The sequence below is a fragment of the Boeremia exigua genome, assembly GCF_020726555.1.
Source record: "Boeremia exigua strain MPI-SDFR-AT-0100 chromosome Unknown C7974scaffold_12, whole genome shotgun sequence".
In the NCBI taxonomy this organism is placed as follows: domain Eukaryota; kingdom Fungi; phylum Ascomycota; class Dothideomycetes; order Pleosporales; family Didymellaceae; genus Boeremia; species Boeremia exigua.
This window is the reverse complement of record NW_025763529.1, coordinates 1,095,418-1,123,229: the sequence shown is the minus strand read 5'-3', so window position 1 is coordinate 1,123,229 and position 27,812 is coordinate 1,095,418. Positions and strand designations below refer to the sequence as shown.

Sequence of the window (27,812 nt, the reverse complement as noted above, 5' to 3'; positions counted from 1 at the left end):
GTTCGAGGAAGTGTGAACAGGGGTCGATGCGGAGTGGCGGAAGGAGTGTTGGGGATAAAGATGGGTCTTCTAAAGAATGACTTGATTAAGAATAAAGACACACAAACGAGTGACTGTACAGCGACTGTACCGGCGTAGAGATGGAGGACAAGAAGTGGTGAGGGTTCCTGGAAGCTTATTCAAGGAGAAGGCGCGCTAGGCCATCCGCTGTTACCAATTCAGGAACACCAATCAATGAGTTGCACAAGAACAAGTGGGTCTGCGGAGTGCATTGCCCGGCTTTAATACGCACGAGGTGACCCCTGTAAGGGTCTACAAATGTTGTGTACCGGTTGACTTGCATAATACAGATTTGATCGCTGTAACTACGACACTCTCGATAGCCGAAACGGATGCGCCTCGGTGGTCAGCACAAAATCATCCAAACTGATAAGGTCTGTGTCTGCGAAGCACAAATAGAAGTACTTGAGTGTCTCCGCCGTCCAGAAGCTTTCCATATAGTCTTCCTTCTTACCACCACCAGGCGCGTTGACGTCCATGACTGCTGCGTTCGCATACACGGTGTCGGTTGCCTTCGCCACAGCCTGGAACATATCCCAAGCTGTTTCGCGAAACGAAGGATCGCCGGTGATGCGCCAGAGGATGAAAACCGACTCTATGGCCTCAGGGCGGAGGATGTATCGCGGATCCTTGGCTGTCGTGAAGCCTTTTGGAAGGTCTGATTTGTATTCTAGGCGTTTTTCGGCTTCGGCAGCAAAAGCAGCTTCGTCCCAAGCGCAGCCTTGCCTGTGGTTCTCGCCGGGACAGAGAGCCATGTTGTAGCGCTCTGGCATGATGCCTGTAGGGAAGGATTTGTATGCGTACGCGCATCCACGAGCTAGCTTGACTCCTGCTTCTAGATACTCATTGTCGTTGAAAAGACGACCACCTAGCGCGTATAACCCACCGATAAAGCATGACAGGTGCTCGCTCTCTGGATCAAGGCGTGGACCTTCCGGCATGACATCGCAATTGCCAGAGATGAGGATGTCTTCACCTCCCGGAATCATGGGCCTGAAGAAGAGGTTCTTCATTGCCGTGTCCATGAAGGAGCGAGACATAATCTCGTACTTCTTAGAACTAGGATCTGTAGAGCCAAGCAGCGCGTGTGCCTTGGGCAGATACTCGTACAACGAGTCTGCGTTACCTCCAATTGTATACTGATAGCCAGTTACAACGTCTTTCTTGTTCATCGACACCATCATCGGCCACATGCCTGGTAAACTCGTCTCGTTCTGGTGCTGGTGGAACAGGTCCATAACCTGCGATACCGCTGCATAGTACTTGCTGTTACCCGTGAGCTGACTCAGCCTACTGAACTCCAGCGTGATTGTTCCCGGACTCGCACTGACTACCTGGCTCTCCACCAGCAGACCAGTTCCCTCTTTTGCCGTCTCGAAGTTGATGAAGTCCACGGGCATCCCATTCTCCGTGTTAAAACCAGCATATAGTAGATCTCCTACTTCAACAGCCTTTTGCAACAGAACCTGGTGTCCGCTCAGATCATACGCCGCAATGAGTCCGCCAAGGTAGCGAATGCATGTTTCAAACATATTGACCGTACCTGCAGTGCTCTTCCCAAAGTCGATCGTAGCGACAGCTTCCACGGCCTCGTAGAACTCATCCCTCATGCCCGTTATCCACAAAGTATCCAGACTGTCCACCAGCGTGGCAGCCCAGCCCGAAAACTGGTCCACGTACTGTCCGCTTATGGGCTTGAGCGCATCCTTCATCCAAGCCTTGTCTTTGTAGCTTGCCCAGCTCTTCTGAAGAACACGTTTCACCTCCAAGCGCCTCTGTTCCTGTACTGCAGCGACATCTGCGCGATCCGGCTTGAACCGGTGTTGTATGCGGGGTCGATGGGTGACGGGCGGAGGCAACGTAGGCGTCAACAGAGGAGGATGGGCGAATCGAACAGAGCTCCAATCGAAGCTGCTCTTCTTGGCGACGATGTCAGGGACGTGGGCCGGGTCGTTCATGTACTGCGCAAGCGCATGCGTTCCGGTCCGAGACGATGAGCCATAACTAAAATGCGGGAGATAGGATGTCGAGTCGTCTCTAGGCAGGAAGAAAAAGATCGCTAGGAAGAGGATGGCGCATAAGGCAATGTGTCGTGTGCGGAGTCGAGCCATGATCGCCAGCGAGTTCAGCTATAGGTGTACAATGAACGAGTGACAGCGGTACTCATTGCTCCGCAATGACGCATTGACCGCTGGATGACATGAACGGACCTTCGATTGAAGGTGAGCATGTCGAAGGGCCGACGGACGTGCGATGTGTCTTAAGACAGTGCGTGCAACGGTACTAGTGGGCATGCTTGCGGAAGTTGAAACATCCATATTGCCTATTTAGTCAGCAACATGGCAGATCACCATCACAGTTACGACTTCCTTGTAGCATTTACAATTTGAGAACTTTTGATCGTGATTTGAATGTATGCAACTTTTGAGTATTATAAACTATATGCGGATCGGAGGGTATCAGATATCATGCTAATCGTCCCACCGAATGCGATGCGATCGTAAATGCGAGAACGCTCAATCAAACCAGACAACGTGCAAGACACCATCTACTTCATCGACTTCTTGCTTTTGGTGCTGTTGGACCTCCCACGGCCCACAAAGCTCTCTCGTGTGTGGACACGGTCGATCTCGTACGGGTTGTCATAGTAATCCTCAGCGGGGTTGATCGACTTGCGGCTTCGTGTTGATCGCCCTGTCGCGACCTTCTTGAGAGGGTTATCGGTCTCTTTCTCCGTCTTCATCTCGGCAAATTGAGGCGAAGCGTTGTGCTCGGCCTCCTCTTCCTCCTCAACAGCGATAGTGGCGGCACGAGAGGTGTCTTGAGATTCACCTCCAGCAGCGGCGACCTGGGCCCGAGCAGCCGCTTGGCCACGCATCTTCTCCATAAAAGCCTCGGACTGTGCGGCGTACTTGCACTTCTGACGAATCGACGCTCCGTACTTATAGAACAGGAATGGCAGCGGGATGCAAGCGACAGCGAGGAAAGCGGGGACCGAGGATGCCCAATGGATGCCAATGCCGTCGTACATCTGCTTGGTGAACAGGGGGAAGGCGGCGCCAAAGACGGATCGAATGATGCCGTTACCAGCCAAGACAGAGGCGGCGAAGATGGTGTAGGAATCGATGAGGTAGTTCATGATGGAAAGGAAGATGAGCACCATGCCGAAGCCGAAGGGAATGGCGGCGCAAACGCTGGCAGCCCAGGGGAGGTCGGGCGAATTGGTCCATGCGAACCCTACATGCACGTTAGCAGATGAATTTACGAAATACTCGTTCGTTGTAGAACTTACAGAAGAGACCAATGGGCAGAACAACACCGCCAACCAGACACATGGGCAGGCGTGCCTCAGGGGTAGTGTATCCTTTGCCGGATGCCTGAACCTTCTTCATGTATTGCTTGTTGTCAACAAGAATGACATACATGATGGCAGAGATGACACCAATGGCCACTGCGACGAAGGGAAGGCCGCTGACGCCCTCGTTCCAGCCACGGCCCACACGGTAGACGATAGGGAAAGCACCGAACAGCATGTAGAGGATACCGTAAATGATGGCGTGGTACAGCGACAGGAGCAGGACGATCGGCTCGCAGAACAGGAGGATCCAGGGACGCTTGAGGCCAGTAGCGAACGCTTCGCTGAGAGAAATCTTGCCCTGGTCAATGTCGGTGCGGGACCTGTAGACCTTTCCGGTGATCTTGGAAAGCTTCTCGGCGCGCTTGCGGAGCAGGACGGGGGGATAGGTCTCCGGTACGATGCAGGCGGTGACGATGAGGAGAACACCAGCCCAGATAGCCATCAGGCCGTTGACCCAGCGCCATCCCTCAGTCATACCCAGGAAACCGCCGATGATAGGACCAAGAACGGGACCCATGAAAGGCGCCGCCGAGAAGAGACTCATGGCCAGACCACGCTCGTTCGCAGTGAACAAATCAGCGATGACACCTCCGGCGTTGGTAAGAGGACTGGAGCCAAAGGCAGCCGCGAAGAACCGGAGAATCAGAACGGAGTAGATGTTTTGACTACCAGCAACCGCGGCGTTGAAGGCCATGAAGCAAAGGTAGGTACCGGCGAAGACAATCTGTCGTCCGTACATCTCGGAGAAGGGAGCCCAAAGCAGAGGTCCAAGGGCGAATCCCAAGACGAAGAGCGACACACCAAGCGTGACAATCTCCTGGCTGACGCTAAACTCTATCATGATCTGCTGAATACCTCCAGAGAATGCCGACGAGCAGAATGACACGACCAGTACTGAGTTGGCGACGGCGAGAGCCATGAGCCACTTCTTGGTCTTCGGGAATGTCATGGGATTCCTAGGGTCGTTCGGTAACCATTCGACAGCATAGGGATCCTCCTCTGTCCCAGAACCCTCATATTCCCAGTTCACGATATCATTGGTGACGACACCCTGGTCGAGGATCATCTGCCAATGTGTAATGCCTTCTCTTCCTGACTCCACGTCCATAGTGGACCTCTGCGGCTCGGCCGCTTTCTCAGACATGTTTGCTATGTTGCTTTATCCGATGTTGTGTTGAGCTGTTATGATGCGTGTATGTTGAAGCGTATGGATGAATGTCGAAAATGGATGACGAGTAGTATTAGTAGGTAGTAGTAGGGAAAGTACAGCGCAAAGATAACAGACTTGTGACGATCACGGCGGGACACGCCACATATAAACCCACACACGCACGAAAAGTCGTACCCGTTGGGCACGCGCCATGCGGGCGATTCTCCTATTCCCAGCAACAGAACACCGCTGTAGGTCCGACGTCCATAACACGATGACACCATGCAAGACGCTCGGCCAAAAGTCTTCACATTGCTCGGCCGAGGAGTAAGACTAGACCGTATTGTGCACCCCTGTCACACATTCTGATCTCTAAACATTGCAGCGCCAGCCAATGAGAAAGGAGACTGCTCGAGATAGCCACTGAGAAAACTGGATCCCAAAGCTGTTTCTCAAGCGTTGCTGAGGCGTCGCAGCCCAGGCGCTGATCGAAGGCCGTGCGTCATAGGGCTTTTCCTTCTAGCGCAGCCAAAGCGTGATCCTGTACCGAGATACCGAGGCAGCGCGACTCGAGGATCGGTAATTGTATCGAGCGTTTCACACAAACTGACTAGTCTCTAGCAGCGGAGGATCGGACTTTGATGGCAAGTGTTGAGAATCGTGGGGAGCCATTGCTTATTACACTATGGGGCGTCGTACGTTGCTGACAAGTCAACACCAGAATTACGGTGAGTTTCGATGGGAATGCAAAAAGCTTGGCGCCGTCGGACGGTGATCTCGGACACAAAATGCTGTTCCGATACCGATCGCAAGCATGATGATAAGAATGCCGGACATTCACACAGTCCGAGAGAAATACCCACGGACTATTGACATAGACATTTGGCCGATCTAGTTTTGAAGCTGTCTCGACTTGCACACTGGCGAAACTTTGACTCGAAGCTTATCAACCACTTGTTAAATCCTTCAAGACTTAGGAAGGCGGCTCAAATAAGGTCCGCCACAAGTGAACGGGGCTCCCGTTGCGGGTGGAGCCTAAAGCGACTCTGTGCGTTCAGGCAGACGCGTCCAGCCGTATCATAAAATTGCCAATTCCAGAACAATATCTGTGCCGAGGCTCCGTAACGACCTGTTCATTACATATTTGTAAGAGTGTGTGATGTGTTTGGCGAGCTATGTAGTGATTGCTCCCCTCTCATTTCATCCAATACATACATATCTTGCTTAAAGCTTTTGTGAATATCGTCAACCGTAGATGCCGTGCAGATGAACCCAAACGCCCGAAATGCTAATCCCTTTGAAACCCTCCTAAATGCGCCATAGGTAACATCAAAACGTGTTCTTACTGTCCGAACATTTTACACCTCGTTGCTGGGGTACTGGACCTTCTCGGTAGGAACAAACTCCTCCTTGATCGACCTCATGTTGACAAAGCGGGATAGCAGGGTAGCGCTACCAGCTTTGTCGTTGGTGCCACTGGCCCTCGAGCCACCGAATGGCTGCTGACCAACAACGGCTCCAGTGCACTTGCAGTTGAGGTAGAAGTTACCGGCTGCGTTCCTGAGCTTGTTCTCTGCGAAATTGAGGTCCTTCCTCTCCTTAGCGAAGACAGCTCCGGTCAGAGCGTACTCGGATGTCTCGTCGATCTGCTTGATGATGTTCGCGAAGGCGTCAGGGGCAGCGTCGTCGTAAACGTAGGCAACGAGGACCGGGCCAAACAGCTCACGGGACAGCAGAGGGTGGTTAGGGTTGGAGGTCTTGTAGATCGTAGGGTGGATGTAGTAGCCCTTGCTGCTGTCGTACTTGCCACCAACGAGAAGCTCAAGCTCGCTGTCCTTCTTGGCCTCATCTATAACACCAGAAAGCTTCTTGAAGCTGGCCTCGTGAATGACAGGGCCAATGAAGTTGTCAAACTTAGACGGGTCGCCAATCTTAAGCGCCTTGGTCTCTGCAACCATCTTCTTCTGGAACTCAGGCCACACAGACTTGGGAACGTACAGGCGCGAGCAAGCACTGCACTTTTGACCCTGGTACTCGAAAGCACCACGAACAGTCTGGATGGCGGCGTTGTTCACATCAACGTTGGGGTGGACCAAGTGGAAGTTCTTGCCTCCAGTCTCGCCAACGATGCGAGGGTAGCTCTGGTACTTGCCTTCGGCAACACCGTTGGCAATCGTACCATACAGTTGACGGAAGACCGCTGTGCTGCCTGTGTAGTGGAGAGCAGCGAACTGCTTGTGAGAGAGGACCTCCTTGGTGACTTCGACCGCATCGCCAGGAACCCATTGGATGACATTTGGAGGGAGACCAGCTTCAATGAGGATCTGGTACAAGAGCCAGTTCGAGGCGATGGCGGACGGAGATGGCTTCCAAACAACAACGTTACCCATCAGAGCCGGTGCAGCAGGAAGGTTACCGCCAATAGCTGTGAAGTTGAAGGGCGACACAGCGTAAACGAAACCCTCGAGAGGACGGTACTCCACGCGATTCCAGACGCCGGGTGAGTTGTGTACAGGCTGGTGACCGTATGTGTCCTCGGCGTACTTGACGTTGAACCTCAAGAAATCGCACAATTCGGCTGCTGAATCAATCTCGGCCTGCCATGCGTTCTTGCCCTGGCCTAGCATAGTCGCTGCCATAATCTCGTATCGGTATTTTCCAGCCACCAAGTCGGCGGCCTTGAGGAAGATTGAGGCACGATCGGCGAAAGGGAGAGCCTCCCAATCTTCTTTGGCCTCGAGTGCCGAACTGATAGCCTTCTTCACATCTGCTGTGCTGGCGTTGGAGTATTTGGCGACTACGTCGGCGTGGGAAGAAGGATCGTGCTGGGTCAGGATGGAGGAGTTGTTGATCTGGATTTCGTCAGTACTGAAGCTCAATGGCCCGATATAGTCGCAATACTTACGTGCTCGCCACCAATGGCCAGAGGAACCTGGACGGCGCCCTTCTTCTTAAGAGCTGAAAGTGCATCCTGGAGCTTCTTCCTGTCTACGGAGCCCTTGGTGTAGTGTTGCTGTAGCCAAAGGTTAGCTTCAATTGCCTGAAGACATGATTCTCATCTCAGTACTTACGTTAGGCTCGTTGTTGATAGTCGGGATCTTGAAGTTTGCAATGGTTCCTGCATGCCTCCTCGACGCGACCTGCGCACCAGCGTACGCAGCTGGAAGCGCCTTGAAAGTCTTGGAGACCGGGCGAATGGACTGAAGACCCCTGGAAGAACTCATTGTGACAGTTAATTGAGACACTGCTGCTGTAATGTGGGCGGCTTTGGAATTTGTATGTCAAGCTGTCAAGCTCCAGTGACGATGGTCAGTAGCGCAACCGCATCTAACCGCAGTGTGGAGCAGCGGGAGGAACAGCGGGGAGCGGAACACATGCCCTGAGCCATTGCAATCGCACCATGACACCCAAAAATTTGCGAAGCTTGTCCGATGTCGCAGAAGATGGCACGCGGTCAGTATCGGATGAAGTTCTGTAACTATTTTAGTGGTCTGAGGTATGATCGCGCAAACTTCTCACGTGACGCTTAAGCCCTGCAGTGTGCACACATGAAATGGGACGTGCGGCGAGTAACTATGATCGACCTTAGGAACAACATGCATTGGTATCGTCGTGATATTATCAATGAGATCCTGACCCAGCAAATGCGTGAAGGTCTATCAATGTCAAACGCCGTTTCGCCATGATACCTTTTCCGTCCGAAATACTTCACTCCTCCATAGTATCATCGGCCTGTGGCTCGTCGCCCCAGAGACCATCCAGCTTAAACTCAGCGGCCCATTCCTTGACAATTTCCTTCTGATCTCCAACAAGACCAGCTGTCTTCAGAGCAGGCGCTGTCTTGTTGGTTGTTGTTGGCTCAGCAGGCTTGTACTTGGACGGATCTGTCCAGCCCTGGATGCGTCCATCTCTCCAGTCGTTGATCACAGTCTGTGCCGCGCTGTGAAGGTTTGGAACACCGCCCCTACCAAGCCTTCCCCTCTTCCGGGCAACTTGGATCAGAAAGTCTGTGGTCTTCTCCTTACCTGCACCGTTAAGCGCAGGCAGATCGTACACCTCCATAAGCTTCCCAAACAGCTCCTCTGATCCCGAAAGCCTCTTGAGCAGAAGAGTCACGGCTGGTACAGGGTCTGAGATTTCTTTGGGTGGAACAGCGTTCAGCAAGATGCGTCGAGCTTGCTGCTGTATCTTGTTCTCTTTTGTGCCTTCGTTGTCATTGGGGAAAACAATTCCAGGAGAGTCAAGCAGCTTCAGCTTATTGTCTAGCTTGACCTCTCTCAAGCTCGTGGTAACACCAGCTTCTGCACCAGTGGGGCAAGCACCGACTCGTCCGCCCATTCTTTGAGCCAACGCGTTGATGACCGAAGATTTACCAACGTTGGGATATCCAATAATTCCAACCTTGACAGAGCGCTTAAGTTGGCGAGACTCGGCAAATGTCTTGAGGGCCTTGAACAGCGTCTCGGAGGTGCCCTTCATGGTAAGGTCCTTGTGTTCGAAAGTCTTCGCATTTGGCGCAGGCTTCGAGGCGCGCAGAGGCAGTGTGGGGAACGATCGTCGTAGGTTAATGAGCCACTGACGAAGAACTGGAGGCGGTACCAAATCGATCTTGTTCAGAATGAAGATCAAACGTTTGCTTCCACCGTCCGCCGACATGATCAGTTGCTCGACGTCCTTCGAGCGTGTGCCGATGGGGTCTCGGGCATCCAACACGTAGAGGACGACGTCCGCGGAGTCGACCACTTGCTTGTAAATTTTGTCGAACTGCTTCCTTGATGAGTCCTTGCGAACGTCCTCCTCTTCCGAGTCGTCGTCCATAGCGTCTTCGTCGTTTCCGTTCTTGGATTCAAATTCAGCAGCGCGAGCCTTTGCAGATGCAAGCAAAGCAGCCATAGGGTTTGCGTCCACTTCCATGTCGTCGCTATCCTCGGCTAGAAGCTCGTCACCCTCGGCGTCGAACTCCTCGAACTCCTCATCATTGTCCTCCATAGCATCTGCAGCATCTGCAGACGCTCCTCCGTTCGCCCTCTGCTCCTTGGCCAACTGGCGGCGACGTGCAACATCTTCTACTTTTTGTCTGCGCTGCTCTTCGACCTCTGCGAGAATCTTATCCTTGTATGGGAACAGGTTTGGGATACCGGGGTCCTTCTTCGTTTTCGAGCGCCATTCTGGGTTCTGCAGTATGTCAGATATGTCCAGCAGCGTATGCGCGGCGAGCTTACCTTCTTCGCTAGCTTCTTTGCCTTCTTCTGCTTTTGCACAGAAGCCTTCTCGATCTTGTGTCGCAGGCGCACGGGCTGGCGCTTCGACTTTGGCTCTGGAAATAATGTCAGATAAGCTCTGAGCGTGCAGTGCAAATTTTACACATACTTCCGATCTTCATTGTGTGTTGCTGTTGTTGTTGCAGTATGCCACTTCCTGCGCCCGATATTTTAGAATTTCCAACGCTAGCAGAAATACTGCCACAGTGTACCGCCTTTCTGAAATCGTTCTGCCCTCGACTTCTGGAAGTAGCAGCCTTGCTTTAGCCTCGAACTCCACTTTTGCCGGATCTCACACCGAAAGGTATTTGCACATAGCAGGACGCAAGAGTACGTTCATCGGATCGCCAACCCGATTCTGACACTGAATTCCATTGACTGCAGCCTCTCTCAGTCTCTCGATCGGAGTTACTTTTGATTGGTTGACGTTGGCAAGCTCGTGGACGGCTTCCCCTTTTCGGTTAGTCTACTTGCTTTTACAGTCGCCATCTGACCCTCATACGAAGTACAACAATATATATCGAGGCCACAACGCTCTTCTATCATCGAATAGTTATTCATACTTTTACTAGTTCAATCACCATGACCGTCGCTGAAGCTAACTTCTCTGCGCCTGCGCAAACCATTGACTGCCATGGACTGGTGAGTACCGGGATGTTTCCATCTAGACAAGAAGTCCACTAATGCAAATCTAGTTGTTCGATATGGAGTATGTGCTTCTTATCGACTGGTCGATTGTGAAGTAATGGCTGACTTGAACAGTGGGACCATCATCGATTCAACACCAGCCATTGTGAAGCACTGGCAGAAGTAGGTGCCCCAAGATGTCACTGTTGCAACACGGATTGAGATCAGCAGGATCGGAAAGGAAATCGGTGTCGACCCTGAGGTGATTCTTGCTACGTCACACGGCAGACGCTCGATCGATGTTCTCCAGATATACGAACCAAAGCTGGCCAATTGGGAGTGTGAGTTGTCACCCAACTATACTGGGAGAACCAAATCTGACCAGTAACAACAGACATCAGCCACGCTGAAGGCCGGATACCCATTGAATACGGATCAGACGCTGTGGAGATTCTCGGTTCTCGCGCCATGCTGGATCGACTCGAAGAGCAGTCTGCTCCATGGGCGATAGGTGAGCTATTGATACATTTCACTGGAGGAGCCTACTAAAATCTTTCAAGTCACCTCTGGCACAAGACCGCTGGTTACTGGTTGGCTGGATGTCATGAAGTTGGCGCATCCTAAGAACATCGTCACCGCCGAAGACGTGCCGAATGGTAAACCAGACCCGGCGTGCTACGAGATGGGCGCGAAGAAGTTGCTTCTCCAGCAGCAGAACCCGTCTATTGTCGTCTTCGAAGATGCTCCAGCCGGTGTCCGATCAGGCAAAGCGGCTGGCTTTACTGTCATCGCGCTTCACACTACACATTCTTTGGAACAGCTCATAGAAGCCGGGGCTGACTATATTGTCAAAGACATGCGAGACGTGAGTCTGGAGTTTTGGGATCAGACCACGGGCAGCGGAAGGCTCGAAATTACCAACGCCCTGGTGTAGGGGTGTCTTAGCTGTCAGAATGGACTTGTTGCATCACGTTCTACCTGTCATCCATGCGAGCATGAGCGATTGGAGTTTCCTGGGCCGGCTGTCGACACCCTTGCATGCATTTAGGTTAGTCAGCTCCAGTCAAATGCCAGACAAGCAACCTCGACGGCGATGCCGTATTGGTGTTCGCGTGTGCGGCGAGACAAGGACGTCTAGACCAACAAAATTCTCAACATCTGTTCAGCTCGACACTGTCATAGATGCACCAAGTACTGGCCCGGTGAATTTTCGCTTTGGCTTGCGAAGTGAGACGACTGCTAATCGTGAAATGGTATCGTGTGCCGCATGGCAGCACAGTGGGATGCCCATGCCGTCGGAATGACCCTGTTTCTAGAAGGTTGCAGGCGGTGCACGCAGATGTGTCAGCTCTTAGTGTTCCCTGATAGCGCTCTTTGTTCGTGGGGCACCGTCGCTGTGGTGCGACCCTAGACTGCTTGGTATGTGGTGCGGTCAGGAAAAAACCAGTGACATTTGTACGGGGCGGCGGGCTACGAGGGGCACTGGGCAGAGTCGCCAGAATGACGGAGGAAGGCCTCCCTTGCTGGTGCATTGAGCTCAGCTTTGAGCAGTGGTGTGGATACAGGCGCGCATCATACTTCATGACTGAGTTTAGATCAACGTTACGCCAAGCTAGCTACCACCAGACCTCGTGGGACGAAGCGGGCCTATTTGAGTTCTTTGTGTTGCACGGCGGGCAGCAGCGACTCAGCGCTGCAAGGTACAGTCAGGAACAAGCTGCGCGGCTTTCGAGAAGCGGACACAAGGCGCACGATGCCTCCTGGGACATGCAGATTCGCGGGCGCTGTGCAGCAGACACGTCGCACAGGTGCGAATCAGGCACCAGAAGCAGGTGCTGGTAGGGGTGCGCTCGGCGACTCGTGAGAGGTGAGGGCTCGGGGCAGCAGACGCCAGAGGTGGCGAGCTCCATGCTCAGTAGGTACAGAACCTCGAGGTGACGAGCGGAGCCAGCTGGGGCGCGGACTCGCTAGCGGCGCGCTTCGCCAGCGTGATGGATCGGAAGCAAAAAGGGGCGGCCGAATTGGCGCCCGCCCAGCAGCCTTACGCTCGCGAGCTCGGCAGCACGCTCAGCGACGCGCCGGCGCAGACGGCCGCACGGGGGAGCAGCGCTGCGGGCAGCCAGGCAGCCAGGCAGCGAGGCGCGGCCACTGGACTCTGGAGTCGCCTCGAACTGGAGGCCCAGGCGACGGCCTCGTGCGTGCACAGTCGCCGGGATCGCGATGCCCGTTGCCGTCGGCAGGAGACGTGCTTCCACACGTTCCTACGTTAGGAGCAGGCCAAGCTTCGCGCGGACGGCGGGCTGCACGCCGGGCCCAATGGCGTTGCGCGCAGCGCCGCCGTGCCAGCGCAGGCAGCGTTGCAGACGTTGAGCGGCACAGTGGCCAGCCGTCGTGAGCGGCTGTCATGGGCCGTCATGGGCCGTCATGGGTGGCCGCGGTGGGCGGCAGAGTGACAGCTCGAACATGCGTCCAGGCGCTATCGAGGGCGAGTGCGCGCTGAGGACGACCAGTGTCACAGCATGCAGGCCTATTTTTGTGCCCGGGATGTGGCTTAGCGGTCGAGAGGGGACCGCGCTGCGATTCGCTGCGGCTGCCTCATCGGTCGGCCGCTCCCTCCCACACCTCGTTACCTCGTTGTGCCTCACGCCTCAGGGGACCGCAGCTCCATCCGCTGCACACCGCGCTCGCCCACACTCGTTTTTTGGTTTGCGCCCGGCTCGCCTCTTCACTCGCTCCCGCCCGTCTCCGCAGCACTGCAGCATATCCCGACCCTCTAATATCTCCGTGCCGGCCTTCATCTCGGTGCAGCCCGAGGCCCCGTGCTCGACCGACCACCCTGGACACTGCGCCCGCCCTCACGCTCGACGCTCGCTCGCCGCCCGACGACACCTGTTCCACCCGTTCCACCTGTTGCACCTGTTCCTCGCGACTGCGCGCCTGCACTGTGCTGAGCAGCCTCTCGCGCCTGCCGTCTGATCCCGCCTCGCACGCCAGCCTCGCCGTCTCGCGAGCATGGACCCTCACGGCCCCAGCATGCAGCACCCCTACACAGCCAGCGGCACTGAGCCCGACAGCGCAGCGGCTGGCCCGAAGCCTGGCGGCGACGTGAAGCCGCGCCTGACCAAGGACCAGCACGACATCCTCGAGCAGCACTTCCAGCAGCAGCACAAGCCGACCACCGGCGTCAAGAAGGCCTTCGCCGACCGCCTAGGGGTGCCCCTCGACAAGATCAACGTCAGTCTGCACCCGACGCCCCCTCGACACGGCTAACAGTGCGCAGAACTGGTTCCAGAACCGCCGCGCAAAGGTCAAGCAGGACCGCAAGAAGGCTCTGAACCAGTACAACATGCAGCTGGGCATGGGCATGTACGGCCAGCAGGTGCCAGTCATGGCCGGCCAGCACTTTGCCCATCCAGACATGTACCAGCAGCACCAGCAGCACCAGCTCCAGCAGCACCAGCTCCAACAGCAACAAGCACAGCTCCAGCAGCAACAGCACCAGCAGCAACAGCAGCAACAGCATCAGCAGCAGCAACAGCAGCAACAGCACCAGCAACAGCAACTCCAGCACCAGCAGCACGTCCCACAGCATCCGCCCCACATGCCCATGCCGCAAGAGTTCCGCCCCGTGACTGCTGACATCAGCCCTGCCAGCCTACCCGTGCAACGCGTGGATGGTCCCTCAACTCTGGACCTGGGGCCGCAGCCCTCAATGCACCAGCCATTCGACATGCAACAGTACAATCTGCGGACCATCTCCGAGGCCGACCGCTCGACCAACTACCCCCCACATATGATGATGCACTCAGCACTCATGGCTGCGACAGCTGGTCAAAGCTATTTGCAGGAGAGCATGCCCAGCGATGCACCAGACCAGACCTATCCCTACAGCAGCTCTTACACCAACAACATCGCCTTCACTATGCCCACAACGCTGCCTAACGAACCAGCGTTGCAACAAGACACATTCAACAGTTTCACTGACTTTGGTGCATTGGACTACAGCGCGTTGGCAGCGGCGCAGCCCGACCAATCCGGCCGAGCTGATGCGCAGAACAGCACAAGCACAGGTTCCAACGGACAGTCACCGTACTCGGGCAATCAATCCACAGCGACTCCTCAGTCTTCCAATGGTCCCACGCCTCCAGTTGCGTCCATTACATCCATGTACTCGGGCTGGAAAGAAGACCCTGCCTCAGAAGCACACCTAGAGCAAACCAACGACACCAACGACTTCGCGGCAGCTTTCAACTTTGATGAAAGCACACCTTCTGAAAACACCATACCCTTCTGGGATCCGAACGGCGGTGTCCCATCGTTCCAGCAAGCCAATTTCTATCAACAACTCAATACTTCATCTCAAGCCATTCTTTCGTCGCCTGGACAGGGTCTGACCCGAAAGCACAGTGCAGCCGCGTCTGACTTTGAGGTCCCTCAAATTTTTGGCGAAGATGCATTCAGGCGCAGGAACTCTTCGACCAGCAACCTTGCAAACAATATGGACGCAATCCAGATTCGGAATGGAACGCCTGACGACTTCAAGCAACTCACTCAAACTTCTAGCATTGCCGTAAGGAGACAGAAGCGACCTGTCGCATTGAATTCGAGTGCGATGAGGAGCGCTTCTTACACGCCAGGCATGCCATCACCGGCTACCAACCCCGATCACACCCTTAGAAGGATCCGATCGACGGGCATTGCTAACGCCGGAGGACGTGTACAGAAATCGAGACCAGGCTCAGCACAACCTTCGCCCATGGTCTCGAGCTTTTCAGAGGCTGCTGCATCTCCAAAGTTTGCAAGGACATTCTCATCCTCCAGCATAACGACCATGGGCAACAATGGAAGTCTAGCGCCACCGACACCCCTCACTCCTCAAGAAATGGGCTACTACTGGCAGCCCCCCGGCTCGGTGAGGGCTCACGGCATGCCTGAGCACAGTAGCCCGGAGAGTCTAAACACAAATTGGTCTTCTGAGCCTTTTGCTACAAATCTAAATGTCGTCAAGAGTGGCTCGCCACCGTCAACACCACTGGATCTACAGCGACTCACTCAGGCCCGTCTTGCCCAGGACAGCATCTACCGCGACACACCACCGCAGTCAGCCCCACCAACGCAACAAAACTTTGCTCGCAACGGCTACATGCAGCCGCCACAGATCCGCACTGGGTTTCATTCGTCAACGGACCTGACCCTGGCACAGCCAAAACCCTCGCATTTCCGGAGACCCTCGCTGCCGGCTGATACTGCTCAGAACCAAGGTGAAGAAGCCGTCCTTGAATATCCTTACGGAGGAGGCTTTGGCTACAACGAGATATCCTTGCAGGGCATTACGCATAATGTCCCCTTTGCGCCTCCTGTTTCCTCGATGCCAGAATTTCTGGTTCACCAGTACACGCCCTCGCAGGGCACAACTGACATGCATGGCAACACAATTCGACGTATGGACCAACCAAAGAGTTACGTTTTTGCCAACCAAAGTGCTAGCGACTTCAAGTCGTAGACGAATGAGCGTCGTGCACAAGTATCGTTGGTTTTTCGTTTCAGTGTTCAAAAATCTCTGTCAGGTTGAATACTCAAGTATGACGATGTTGAGGCAGAATCACAGCGTTTGCATCCATTTTCTTTTTCATTTCATTGTTTCCATTCAGCACCTCTACTGTGTCAGCCGTACACTTGCGTGTTCACTGGCCATTATTGTGCCACTAATACTAATATTGGTCGTTGTATTATTGTTCTTCTTTTTGCACGGCGCCGGCGTTGCCCCACAAGGGGTAGCAACACAGGATCAACGCAAGGCTTTGGCCTCATCACGAACTTTTCTACGTACATTGTTATGGGCTGGATCTGTCTCACTTTTCATAATGGTCTATGGGGCAGAACTTTGATTTCTTGCCCTTCATTTCTTAATGGTTGTGCCCGCTTATCTGGCTCAGAGGTTGAGAACCTGTAGAAGAAGCAGTGTAACGCATCTTTCGTCCCAATGGAAGGGACGACGCGTACACGCAAATACAAAACGGCAATCATTGCCTGGCTTACGACATTTCTCGTCCGTCCCGAAGTGCAGTGTTTGGAGCCCCTGGCATTACACGTACTGTGTGACCAACTCAACCCTTTCGATCGTAGTTCTCGTGATCAACAGCCGTTTCTCAACCACTTACCCATGTCGGGTTTTACTTTTTCTGTCTCAAGCAGTGTCTGTGACGCTCATAACGTTTGTGGCTGGCTGACTGGCTGGTCGCCATACTGTTGTTTTTCACCGGTCCGCCTTGGTGTGCATAAGTATGGACGTAATGGGCCCCTGGGCCCTGCAGCAACCAAGTCGCCCAAACTATGTAAGTTCCTCAAGATCCATCTCCTCCAACTACAATCTACTAGAAAGCCAATCGGAGCCCGACTATAGAACCGTTGAATCACCAAAAGCGCCGCTAGGAGTACATGTTCCTGGGATTGAACACCGACTTCGCTGCAGGTGCTAGCAACACTCGCCTATCGCGCCTCAAAGTCGATACGAGGGTTCCATCGCTCCAGCGTCCTAGTGGCTGCGGAGGCCCATTCGACGCAGCAGTGTGGATGCCAGCTAACGCAGGTACGCGAAGACTCGGGGCGGCGCCGCGCACCGCCACAGCGCCGCCCACCGGCGCTCAGCAAACACGAGTCTGCGCTTTCCCCTCCCCCTCAGCCCAGCGTCCAGAGCTTGCCGCCTGCCTCGCGGTGCAACAGCTGGCCATTGCGCGCGTCAGCCGGCCTGATAACGTGCGCGGAGCGTCCCGCCGCCGCGCGTGCTGCACTGTGATTATGTGAGCTCAACAAATGCGCGGCCAGGCTGCTTTGAGCAGCGTAGGTTTGGGCATGCGCTATTGAGGGCTGCGAGTCATTGGGGGCGCCGCTGCGAGGTGGAGAGGTACCCACTGCACCGCTGTGGGCCGGCGTGGACTGCAGACGCGTCCGGACATGGCGCCGGAGGGTTGGGGTGCAGATGGGGCGCGAGAGTCGGAAGCAAATCAAAGTGTGAGTGAGCGAGCGTGTGTGGCGTTGCGGTATTTGATATCTTTTGATGGTGTTTGCTGGGTGTGGCGGTTGTCTACTGCAAGCCCGTGGGCTGGCAGTGGATGTAGTACTTCGTAGCTGAGTGACCTCGGCTTCTAGTTCAAGCTGTCCACGGGGACACGAGATCAAGCTGAGGGCTTGAATCGTGATGAACACAGTGCGTGTAGATCGAAGCGTCGGACAGAACAAAATTTGGTCGTCTATACTTTCGTATTCGATCATGCATGAAGATGACGTCAACATGATTTTAACATGTCTGCAACCTCTCATGGACATCCTTGTCTGACCACTGATCAGAACAAGGTCTCCTGGAGCCTCGTAATAGTGATGGCCCGCGCTTGATGTACCTAGGTACCGGCCCAAAGCACGGCACTGCAGTTCGCACGTTGGCTCGTCATCTGCAGATCTGGCGGCTGTGCTAATATTGTACGGCCGGACGTTGGTGCCGAACTCCATCTGCAATCCCTGCCTGCAAACTGCTTTTGTCTTTTAGTGTGCTGTGACAATTCAAGGTGTTTGACAGTGGCACTCTACGTGTATAAGCTGCTGGTTGGACTGCCAGTCTACATCTCGCAACGCAGGCACATCCAATGCCCCTCTCACACAGTTCTGCACAATCAACCTTAGATACCATACAAGCGCAAGTATGCCGCGGCAGCACACCCTGGTATATCAAATGCATATAGACATGGGCCAACGGATGGAAGCAGCCAAGCAAGTCGCCATATCACGCGGGGAATTAGGCACTCGTACAAGAACCTTACCCTTCCTTCGTACAATCGCCACACGGCACAAAAGTGAGATAGAGATCACCCCACGAAAGAGCAGAAGAAGAAGCTGAGCGGCATCACAGCCGCAGCCGCAGACATGACCTAGCAAGGCGGCCAGCTGAGTAAGCAGGACACGGGAAGAGCACAGTGGGCACAGTGAGCAGTGTCGTCACCCGCGCCTACCTACACAGCCCCGTGGAATGGGTGTACGGGGAATTGTCGTTGCGCGGCGAAGCCTCTACAAGCTGGCTGATTGGCGGCCTGGTTGGCTCGTTTCGGACCGTGCGGCCGCCGCTAGGGCGCGGAGGGGTGGTGATCGGCACGGGGTTGGGTGGAGGTAACTGGTTTGGACGGGAGGGAGGCAATTGTGGGATTGTTTGGGATGGGCTGTGGTGTGGTGGCGGTGAGGTGCGTGGAGTGGTGTGCGAGAGTGGAAGGGTTTTATACACTGCGTGTAAGACAATTTGGTATACATACAAGTCATCGAGATCTTGATCTTTGGCACAGTCACCATTCAAACAAACGGGAGATTGAGCTCGATACTCCAATATGATACAATCGATACCAAACCACCATGCCGACGGGCTTTCCAACACTACACACGATGTCAAGTCGGACTCGCAACAACAAACAACAAGTTCACCGGATATCGTGCAACGTCTCAAACAGCTCGATGAGGAGGCGAAGATAAAGGATCCAGAGAGGCAGGCTAGGATTGAAAGAGGCAAGAAGAGGAGGACCTATGGATTCGGAAGGTTTGCTTGCTTTTGTCTGAGTGGAGGAAATGGTGCGGGCTGATAGACAGAGACTCGGAGGGGACACTGTTTTGACTATGCATGTTCAATGAGACGAGACGGAGTGGTACAAAGGCCAGTGGTGATCAGGGTCACGGATATGTTTACGTAGATGGCACCAAAGGACGCGAATCCTGAATAGATGTGGTCATCTACGCAGTAACGAATCATTGTGTTTCAATCGATGAACAACCACATCTATACATCCGGCGCGGTGAACCAATTCAACATGGAAAATATGAAGTTCTATCTGCCATCCTGTCGTCGTGCTCTATATACTTTGGCGCCTTTCCGGGATCTTTCGCTCACTGCCACTCGTTCCATATACTCCGACTCGACAAGCATCAAAATCATGTTGAGTCAAGCAGATGTCTGTTCTCTCTGTGCCCGGCTGGGCCGGATCTTGTGGACCCACCAAATTTACCGCCTCCTGGAGTGGCATGGTGGACGATGCTGTCGATCCATCCGAGCCGCAACCTATGTTGTCTTCCAACTCCAAGTTCATCAGCCACTGCCAAAGTGTGGTTCCGCCTCCTTCACTGGCACTGCACGACTCCTCTTCATCTTCGGTGATACAAATGTTGCGGGGGTACAATTCATCCTGACCCATTCGCTGAACGGTTTCGTTCTCCGACTCGGCAGAGAGTCTATCATGGGTGTCTTGTATGAGTGGCAACCAGACGAGCTTGAGATATGACAGAAAAGTCCCAGAAAATCCGGTCCAGGCTCGTTCAAGCTCAGCCATCAACGCTTCAAGAGCCTCAAGATCTTTGGCCTCGCTAAAACGGATTGCTTCGATGTCTTCTGGGTCTTGTTTCAAGACGTGTAGTCCCTCGAACCAAGCATCCCTCCGGCCTATGAATCTTCTACAGCAGGTGTGTGTGAGGCCGAGCTCGTCGAAGGTCAGTACTCGAAGGACTGCGAGCGCGAATTGGACGATCTCCGTTGGTTTCCGATCTACCATGTCGCATATTGTCATGAATCGGGATAAACAGAACTGGTCGTCATCCCCGGTGCTCGTCATCCCGCCTGTCGCACATCCGATCGGCAAGCATCCGCTTGAAGAGCAGGCGCACGAACAGCTATCGAAATGCTCACACGATAGCGCCTGCATCAATAGTGGAGAATATATCTTCCCAATTTTATGGAATCTTTTGTTGAGACCTAAGCCGATCAAGTGTGCTGGTGTAGTACGAAGCTCGGGCTGTTCCCACTCCAGTCTGGCTCCATGGTTGACCATCAACCCCAGTAGCCCCCAATCGAGGGACCAGGGATAATTTCCGAGGACCACCTGGAAGGCATGTATCCACGAAGGGGTTCCAAAATGCGATGTTGAACCAACTCTGACATACATGGACTCATCGCCGTACACGAAGCCAGCCTCCAGCAGTAGGAGCATGCTCATAAAGTTAAGGGTTGGAACGTGGAAGTAAGAAGGTGAAGTAGTTTCTTCACACGATTCAGAATGTTCTAGAATCGTCGTCGCTTCTTCAGAAACCAATTGATCGTGCATGGTGTGAAGAAAGTCATGGAGATACCCAGGATCCGCTTTGTGGCACATGTGATTAAGTGCAAGCCAGTACACACGAGGATTCGTTTGTGCCAGAGTGTGCAGACTATCCCAATTCGCTTCTCTGACGAGGAGAGATACCAGCCTGTTCACCAAGCCGTCACCAGGGAGTTTGTAGGTTAATCTGCAAGCATGTGACTGTGAAAGGGATAGAAGAATCTTAAGACCATCTGGCCAATGTCGAGCAGCGAGATAAAATTGCCAAGTTTCACCCTCTGACAAACAAAATTCACGCAGTTTCCGATTATGCATGGAGATCGCTTCATGCAGGGCGACGTTGGACCTTTGATGAAACGCTGTCAGCAGCGTACAGGACTGCTCGAATTCTGTACTTCTTAGCCCAAAAAAAAGAGACGTTTTCTGGTCTGTTCAAGCTTACTGGAGAAGTTTTCTTCTGAGCGAAGTAGTTGATGTTTAAACGCGGAGGTGGCAGGATACTCTGAGTGGCCATCATCCACCCATGAATCTGCAATTGAAATGCGGTGAGAATAAACGACATAGGCGTCTTGCAGGATAGATTTATCCTCGTGAATAAACCACGCCGTCTCAAACCCAAATTTCACATTGGTTAATTCCCTGATCTACGTCAACAGCATTCTTTCGGGTTTTAGGTGAGGACTACCTGTGATGCAGGAAGTGACCGCCATGAACGAACTTATTAAGGAGCTTGGTCGCTGTAAGACTGTCTAAGTGACCTAAGTCTATCATATGGAGAGCCAGATCATACGCAAGCTGCAGCCAATCAATTACTTGGTGTTGTGCATGAACTCTAGCGATACTCACGTTTAACACAGATACGCCTCTCTCGGTCGTATCGTAGGGAGAAGCCGTTCCATCATGAAAGCTTTGAATAGCCTCGTTCAGTGCTGTCTGTAAGAGTGAGGGTGCTGCCGCAGCTGTACCGCACCACCTGCAATAGAGATCCTCCCGTCGACATGTGCAGCCCATCTTGTTTTTAATCCCGTAGAGAGGAGCAAAAGAAGGTGATGTCATTGGCACTATAGGCCTGACAGTCAACATCGGCTGCATGCTGTAACAACCCGACATTCGCATATATGAGACACCCGCTCTTATCTCAAGATTCAACAACCGCGTCAACGACTTGCAGTCAGCCTGAAACGTGAAGGTAGTGTTGCCGTATCGAGATAACTGGCAAGTTGGACTGTGTTCCGTCTCTCTTGTAGTTTCCAGGTCGAACAGACCCCACCACCACCGTTGTGTTTGACGCGTCTTGCGGCATGTGCATCTTGATGATATTCTCCGAGCTTGAGAGGCGCAGGGTTTGGTGGGAGACTGAGTGTGGTATACATTGTCAACGACCAGCAACATGTCCAGCTTCTTTTCCATGTTTGCGAGTTGGGAGCACATCTGCTTGGATTCGTCCAGGAGTTTCACGGCTTCGTTGCTGCTCATACGACCTTGGGAAAGATCAGTGAACCCTTGCTGCATGGTCGTCAAGGCTTGGACCTGAAAGTGCTCAACCCGGGTAATACTGGTTTCTAGCGACTGTTGTCCTCGATAGTTTGTTTCACTTCCCATCACAATGAGTACAGTGGTTTTTCATAGATTGAATATGGTGGGATACTCACATACCCAGGAGCTGCACAGCCGACTGTACGTTTGCTTGCAGTCCATCTAAGGTGTTAATCATGCTGGCGACTGTTTCCTGTTTGAATGGCCACATCAATCGCTTTTTGAGAGCTCTTCTTTTGTCTTGTGCTGTAGTTGGAATCTCGGTTTCACCGCACTTCTCCGCCATTTTTCGCAGATCCAAGAGCCCTGTTGCACACGCTTCGATGGCCTGCTGGAGCTAACCTGACACTGCATTGCCAGGAATCTCGACACTAGGCCGCAAGGATTCGAGTGTCTCCAAAGTTCGCCCAAGCCCATCCAATCGGTTGATGATTGCGCTGATATCGTCGTCGAACGTTCGGAAGTGAGAGTAGTACTGGCTAAGCGCCTGGCACGCCTGTATGCCCAAGGACGTAACGCCGACCGCTGTGCCTAGAATCGACGCGGGATCTGCCATCGTTAGAAGTTGGTTATGAGTTTGATGTCAACTGGGAAAGGCTGGGAGAGGGCGGAAGTAAGATTCGTGGTTCTCAGCCGGATGTCGCAAGGCTGAGCAGGTGGCGATGCATGCGTTGGCATCTACAGCGAATCAGGATGGACATTACATGCAAAGCAGAACCAGCCGAGTTCGCCTCGCGCGGGGGTATGTGTGGCTATGGCAAAGTGATCATAAGCAGATCACATATGCTTTCCATATCAAATCCCCAAAACGATGCTCACCACGAGGAATCAATAAACGGGCCTACTACATCGATCAACATTAATCCTATCCAGTTCTCCCCAGATAACATATCATAGCAAGCAAGCTGTCCAAGTCACGAGTGATCTAGATCTTGATGCTTCGAAAAGCGTTGTTCGGTTTGTTGACGCTTGTGTGCTGATGTTATTATTCGCATGTTGATTTATAGCATTTATACAATCATCTCAAGCACAAATCAGTTGGTTTTATTGGGCCTTGGGGTACCTGAAGTACACCTGTATAGAGTCGTGTTAGTCTGTGATTATAGAGTAATGGCATAGTAGATGGATTTCCGCTCGCCTGCAGCAATATACATTTGACCAGGGTCATCGTCACTGAAGAAGTCAGCTTGCTCCGAGGCATGTTGTCCAGGATTATGGACTTCTGCGAGAATTTGGTGTCTGTTTCTGTTACGTCCAGATGTAGTGGAAGCGACGAGAGGCAAGAAAGCCCCAGTGCAAATTGCCTGATGCTAGAGTTACTGTGAGGAAAGGCGTGTTAAGCCAAATAGCAGAGGGTGATACCGGCTGTGACCTGAGTGATGTAGTCTCTCTGTCTCCCGTTCTTTTTTTGGATGAGCTCGCTTTCGTGTGATCCTACGTCTATGTCAACTATACCTTCGTCAAACAACCCCCAGATACCGCTCTCATCATGAAACTTGATGGCTGCGAGCAAGCTGTTGCCACTTACGTCGTTATAATCGTATAGTCAAATTTAGTGACCAACTGAAGATCTTTCATGTTCGAAGATCTTCCATATTGATGTCGTGCGCCAACAAATGCTGCGGGCTCACATAGGTACAGCTTGTACAGCTTGTACAGCTTTGTTCGATGTTCGTTGCATTATGGCGGTTCGGATCGTCTATGACTATGTTTCGTATGTTGGTGAAGCAGGTGCTTGAATCTTGATCCACTACGCAGTTCTGAATTGTGGCATTCTGTCGGTCAGGGCTCCTCTTTATTAAACAACGTGCAATTGTCCACTTTACTTGTCGTTGCACTAAATTTTCTTGAATATGTCAGGTACAGTTACTCGACTGTGGATCTAGTTCAATGCCTTTGAACAGCCTCCAACTCCTGACAGATGACATTGCAGCCCTGAGAATAGGTGCCCGGTGTGTATCCAGGGCCAGATAGACGACACACAGCAGGAGGGGTGTCCAAGTGTGTTTGTATCAAGCAGTGTAATCGGAGCTACTGCTGCAGAGTGTGAGGTATTGTGTCATTGTAACCCGAACTTGACGTGTAGACAGGCAAGCTGCTAGAGACGCTGGGAAATGATCGTAACAGCCTCGCGTTTGATGACGCCAACATTCCCAAATCGCCACCTAGCTACAATTTGATGATTGATGGGATAGTAGGCTGGCAGACCCTGTGTACTGCTCTCAGCTCTGAGAGGCACATGTTGTTAGACCTACGTTCAGCCTCCATCAGTTCACCAAGAGCCCAAATCACCAAAGAACTTCGCAGCCAGACTAGCATACAGAATGGCTACACATGTATGGCAATAAAGATATGATGTGTACTCTGAAGCTAAAATGTGGTGTTGAGCGAGTGAAGAAGGAAGGTGCTCCACGAGGAGGTTGATGACGCACTTTTGGTAGCGTCGTGCACGAGCCCCTCGCGCTTTCGCGACTCCAGAACGCGTACAGTACTGAGGCGGGCAACATTTGAGAATCAACAACGCACGTTCGGCAACTTTCACGCTCAAGACCGCCATGTACAGCTTATATGTCGACCTACGTATTGCAAACGAAGACAATGCTTAGCTTCGTATCAGACAAATCCGAACAACCCCTTGGCCTTACTGCGACGCGCGACGAGTCGAGAGCACAGTTGCCCTCAAAGCGTAAGAGGGACTATCTTAGCGGCCTCGGATCTTTCACCACACCCTTCACAATCGAACCGTACCAGGACTCTCCATACGACAAGTCTGCCACGTTCAGGCCGATCCGAATTACGAGCCGTTCGCAATTGCCGCTCAACTTCCTCGACACCAGTGTTGACGAGCAAACCCCGCCCAATAGCCTCTTCACGGCACGGATAGACGTTTTGGAAAATTATGGGGAAGCTACAGAGCAAGGGGTGGCGAGCTCAAAAGTGCTCATCGCACAACACGAGACGAACCGAACACTGTTTGCGGTTGAGCGAGTCCAAGACCGAATTTACAGCATATGCAAGCTTGCCCCGTGGTTGAAGGAAAAGGATGTCACATACCTTTGGGATCCGACTATCATTCCGGTCTGTCTTGCATCCGCAGAGCCCAATGTGTCTCGTGCCACTGGAGGGCCATGGTGGCAGCATGCTATAGTGGAGACACAGCCAGTCTTACGGGCAGTGAAGCGTGCGAAGATATCGATGGTCCGACGGCCAGTGGAGATAGTGCACACCAAGCAGGGGTCTCAACAGGATTTCAGTCACACGACAACACCACCACCGATTGGGCTGGAAGGTACTTTGTCACATGGACTTCTCCAGGAGCCTGTCGCAGAAGTACCAACCGCACAAGAGCAGCTCGAATCGTTGGTACAGCAGTACCTCGACGCGGTCTACACGTCGAAGACATCATTAGCATATTTCGCCAAAGGGCCCATAACACGAATCCGCAACACTTTCACTTCGCCTGATGAAGGTGCGCCACCGACACATGACCTGGTCACATTTCTCAGGTCCATGCTATTGAGTCCGAAAGCTGGCGAAAAGAAGTACTATGAGAAACTGCCATCTGTCATCAAGGCCATACCTGTGGGTATCGTCTCGGACGAGGAAGCGACCTCAAAACCCAGTAAGATCAAGAAGTCCAAGAAGAAGACAAAGCTCAGTCGCGACGGCATCTACCCTTTGGAGGATGCCTTTGTCAAGAAATGGTGGAGGTCTGAGATGCCAAGTGCGGAGAATGCTGGCCAGGAAACAATCGAGACACGCATCAGGCGGCGGATTGGTGATTTACGAGTTCGCGAAACGCTTGCACAATTGATACTCATGCTCGAGATCACTGCACTTGAATCGCTGGCTACATACAAGGGCCCTGCAGACGACGAGCATGCGCAGGACGAGTCCCAGACGCAACCAAAGAAACGTAAAAAGAAGCTCGATGATATTGCGTTGCAGTTAGATCTGTTACTGGACAAATTAAGCATTTGGCACGCAACAGAAGAGGCTGGTATTTTGGATTTCGATAACAAAGCAGCGAAACAGCAGGATAACGCCAATGGAGATGGAAAGAGTGGCAGTGACCGGCTGCATAGTTTCTGTGTGGAAGTGATTGTCCCTTTCTACATGAGTCGATTGCCGGAGCAAGCTCTTAGCATTAACAAGAAGCTCGGAGGGCCTGCCATCGCATCTACAAAACGGAAAGCGATGAGACCGCCGCTCACCTCCAAGAAGTCCGGGGAGGCTAAAGAGCCAGAGACGAAGAGATCCCGTCGGTCGTTGGCAAGAGTGGCCACCGACACTACCGGAAAAACTGGTGATAGGAGACCGCCATCTTTAGCTCGTTCTGCTACGGACACTGCGCTGCTGAGACAGCAGAGCATCAAACGAGAAACAAGCGAAGCACCACTATCGGCAATACCGTTCAAACGCAGCCCCTCACGAGCCAGACAATCCATGTCGCAGTTGAGACATCTTCAAGGCCGTGAAATGGATCTAACGGCTACTTCGGCTGCCGCCGCCGCCAAGCTGAAGCACAAAGCGCGTGTAGAGGATGATCTCAAAGAGGCTATCGCTACCCTTAAAAAACCGAACCGCGACCTTGCTGCTGGCTCCTACATGGCTGATGTTGAAAGGCGCGGACTCGGATCAGCAAATCGCTCAAGAAAGCCCGCCAACCCGGTGCGAAAGGTGGTGAAGGATGTACAAGTCACTGCGACACCTCGCGCTGCCCGGAGAACAAAGAATGTGGTTGAACAAACTCCAGTTCACTATCATCAGAACCCCTTCGCTAGGCCAACTGCCACTGAGCCCGCCCCGCTGAGCGATCTCTGCATTCCATCTTCGGGCGTACGTCGACCATCCTCTGTTGTGCCGGGTACGATTCAGCGTAGTGTAACGGTCCGAGAGCTAGCGCAGCCAGGAATCGCCGAAACGCCATCCAAAGCGCCCATCACGAAGGTTTTTACTTCCGGTGCAGCTCGCAGGACGATCTTCGCAACCCCTGTTAAGAGCGCGACACGACTTTTTCCAGAAGACCCTCACCCAACTTCAGATGTTTTTGAGACTCCAATCAAAGCTGCAGGCAGCCCACCGCCAGCTCATAAGCACACGACCCCACCCATTGTCGTATCTACACCACTCAAGGAGGCTGTGTTAGACGTAGACGTTGCACCAATCTCGTTCGAAACCCCAGTAAAGCGGACTGAAGAGGCTTCAATATATGATGTGTTAGGCTGGAATGATGACGATGATGACTTTGCCTGAGAGAACACAGTTGTGTCTTAATTTTAGCATAGCGAGCATGGAATGGAGTTTATATTGTCACGTTGCATCAGGACTCTCTACATCGACGTGCTGTGAGCACAGCGTGTCATGAACGATGTGGAGTGCCGTTGTGGTTTTGTCAGGACATGGCAGAGGTATGCTGCCAATCTCGATCTTAAGATTAGTCTCCCATCACAGGCAGTGGCTTAGAACTTGCTAGCATGGCACTGTCTCTTAGAACGTATGTTATAGCCGTCTGAGTAACAGTGTGCACCTACCCAAGTCGATGACCGTTGAATGTACGAAGTGCCGCTAGACGTGGATTTCGAGGCAATCTTGTAAATGAACTAACATTGCGTCTCATTTCCACAAACCGTCTCTTGACGGGTGCGGGACAACGGGCTGTACTTCGTGGTGAGGTGCAGATCTGACGATAGTGCAAG

The 27,812-nt window shown here is 53.0% G+C and overlaps 10 protein-coding genes across 10 annotated transcripts; 4 read left to right on the top strand and 6 right to left on the bottom strand.

The window, feature by feature from the left end:
* Positions 1-177: 177 nt before the first annotated feature.
* Positions 178-2,367, bottom strand: C7974DRAFT_61173 (glycoside hydrolase). The gene has a single exon (XM_046146958.1). It carries the CDS (start codon positions 2,169-2,171, stop codon positions 366-368), a length of 1,806 nt encoding a protein of 601 aa, XP_045992851.1. The 5' UTR covers positions 2,172-2,367; the 3' UTR covers positions 178-365.
* Positions 2,368-2,608: 241 nt separating this feature from the next.
* C7974DRAFT_417401 (major facilitator superfamily domain-containing protein) lies at positions 2,609-4,562 on the bottom strand (the record flags this gene model as incomplete). The annotated part of the gene is made up of 2 exons (XM_046144070.1): positions 2,609-3,297; positions 3,353-4,562. 2 exons carry the CDS (start codon positions 4,560-4,562, stop codon positions 2,609-2,611), a joined length of 1,899 nt encoding a protein of 632 aa, XP_045992850.1.
* Positions 4,563-5,926: 1,364 nt separating this feature from the next.
* On the bottom strand, positions 5,927-7,792 carry C7974DRAFT_417400 (Aldehyde/histidinol dehydrogenase; the record flags this gene model as incomplete). The annotated part of the gene is made up of 3 exons (XM_046144069.1): positions 5,927-7,420; positions 7,474-7,581; positions 7,640-7,792. 3 exons carry the CDS (start codon positions 7,790-7,792, stop codon positions 5,927-5,929), a joined length of 1,755 nt encoding a protein of 584 aa, XP_045992849.1.
* A 484-nt stretch (positions 7,793-8,276) lies between these two features.
* On the bottom strand, positions 8,277-9,951 carry C7974DRAFT_380076 (nucleolar GTP-binding protein-like protein 2; the record flags this gene model as incomplete). Its single annotated transcript, XM_046140495.1, has 3 exons — positions 8,277-9,743; positions 9,791-9,885; positions 9,939-9,951. The coding sequence occupies 3 exons, from the start codon at positions 9,949-9,951 to the stop codon at positions 8,277-8,279; spliced, it is 1,575 nt and encodes a 524-aa protein (XP_045992848.1).
* Positions 9,952-10,574: 623 nt separating this feature from the next.
* On the top strand, positions 10,575-11,390 carry C7974DRAFT_320280 (2-deoxyglucose-6-phosphate phosphatase 2; the record flags this gene model as incomplete). Its single annotated transcript, XM_046138748.1, has 4 exons — positions 10,575-10,639; positions 10,688-10,797; positions 10,851-10,967; positions 11,017-11,390. 4 exons carry the CDS (start codon positions 10,575-10,577, stop codon positions 11,388-11,390), a joined length of 666 nt encoding a protein of 221 aa, XP_045992847.1.
* A 1,961-nt stretch (positions 11,391-13,351) lies between these two features.
* Positions 13,352-16,199, top strand: C7974DRAFT_61060 (uncharacterized protein). Its single transcript, XM_046146957.1, has 2 exons — positions 13,352-13,690; positions 13,737-16,199. The coding sequence occupies exons 1-2, from the start codon at positions 13,469-13,471 to the stop codon at positions 15,957-15,959; spliced, it is 2,445 nt and encodes an 814-aa protein (XP_045992846.1). The 5' UTR covers positions 13,352-13,468; the 3' UTR covers positions 15,960-16,199.
* On the top strand, positions 16,200-16,997 carry C7974DRAFT_61056 (uncharacterized protein). The gene has a single exon (XM_046146956.1). It carries the CDS (start codon positions 16,440-16,442, stop codon positions 16,857-16,859), a length of 420 nt encoding a protein of 139 aa, XP_045992845.1. The 5' UTR covers positions 16,200-16,439; the 3' UTR covers positions 16,860-16,997.
* Positions 16,998-19,309: 2,312 nt separating this feature from the next.
* On the bottom strand, positions 19,310-21,120 carry C7974DRAFT_61010 (uncharacterized protein). The gene is made up of 2 exons (XM_046146955.1): positions 21,020-21,120; positions 19,310-20,923 (listed from the first exon to the last, which is right to left on the bottom strand). Exon 2 carries the CDS (start codon positions 20,890-20,892, stop codon positions 19,342-19,344), a length of 1,551 nt encoding a protein of 516 aa, XP_045992844.1. The 5' UTR covers positions 20,893-20,923; positions 21,020-21,120; the 3' UTR covers positions 19,310-19,341.
* C7974DRAFT_60989 (uncharacterized protein) lies at positions 21,099-22,587 on the bottom strand. Its single transcript, XM_046146954.1, has 5 exons — positions 22,230-22,587; positions 21,424-22,171; positions 21,368-21,372; positions 21,263-21,314; positions 21,099-21,216 (listed from the first exon to the last, which is right to left on the bottom strand). Exons 1-4 carry the CDS (start codon positions 22,397-22,399, stop codon positions 21,299-21,301), a joined length of 939 nt encoding a protein of 312 aa, XP_045992843.1. The 5' UTR covers positions 22,400-22,587; the 3' UTR covers positions 21,099-21,216; positions 21,263-21,298.
* A 2,014-nt stretch (positions 22,588-24,601) lies between these two features.
* On the top strand, positions 24,602-27,633 carry C7974DRAFT_403487 (DNA replication regulator SLD3-domain-containing protein). The gene has a single exon (XM_046142844.1). The coding sequence runs from the start codon at positions 24,682-24,684 to the stop codon at positions 27,367-27,369; it is 2,688 nt and encodes an 895-aa protein (XP_045992842.1). The 5' UTR covers positions 24,602-24,681; the 3' UTR covers positions 27,370-27,633.
* Positions 27,634-27,812: the final 179 nt, after the last annotated feature.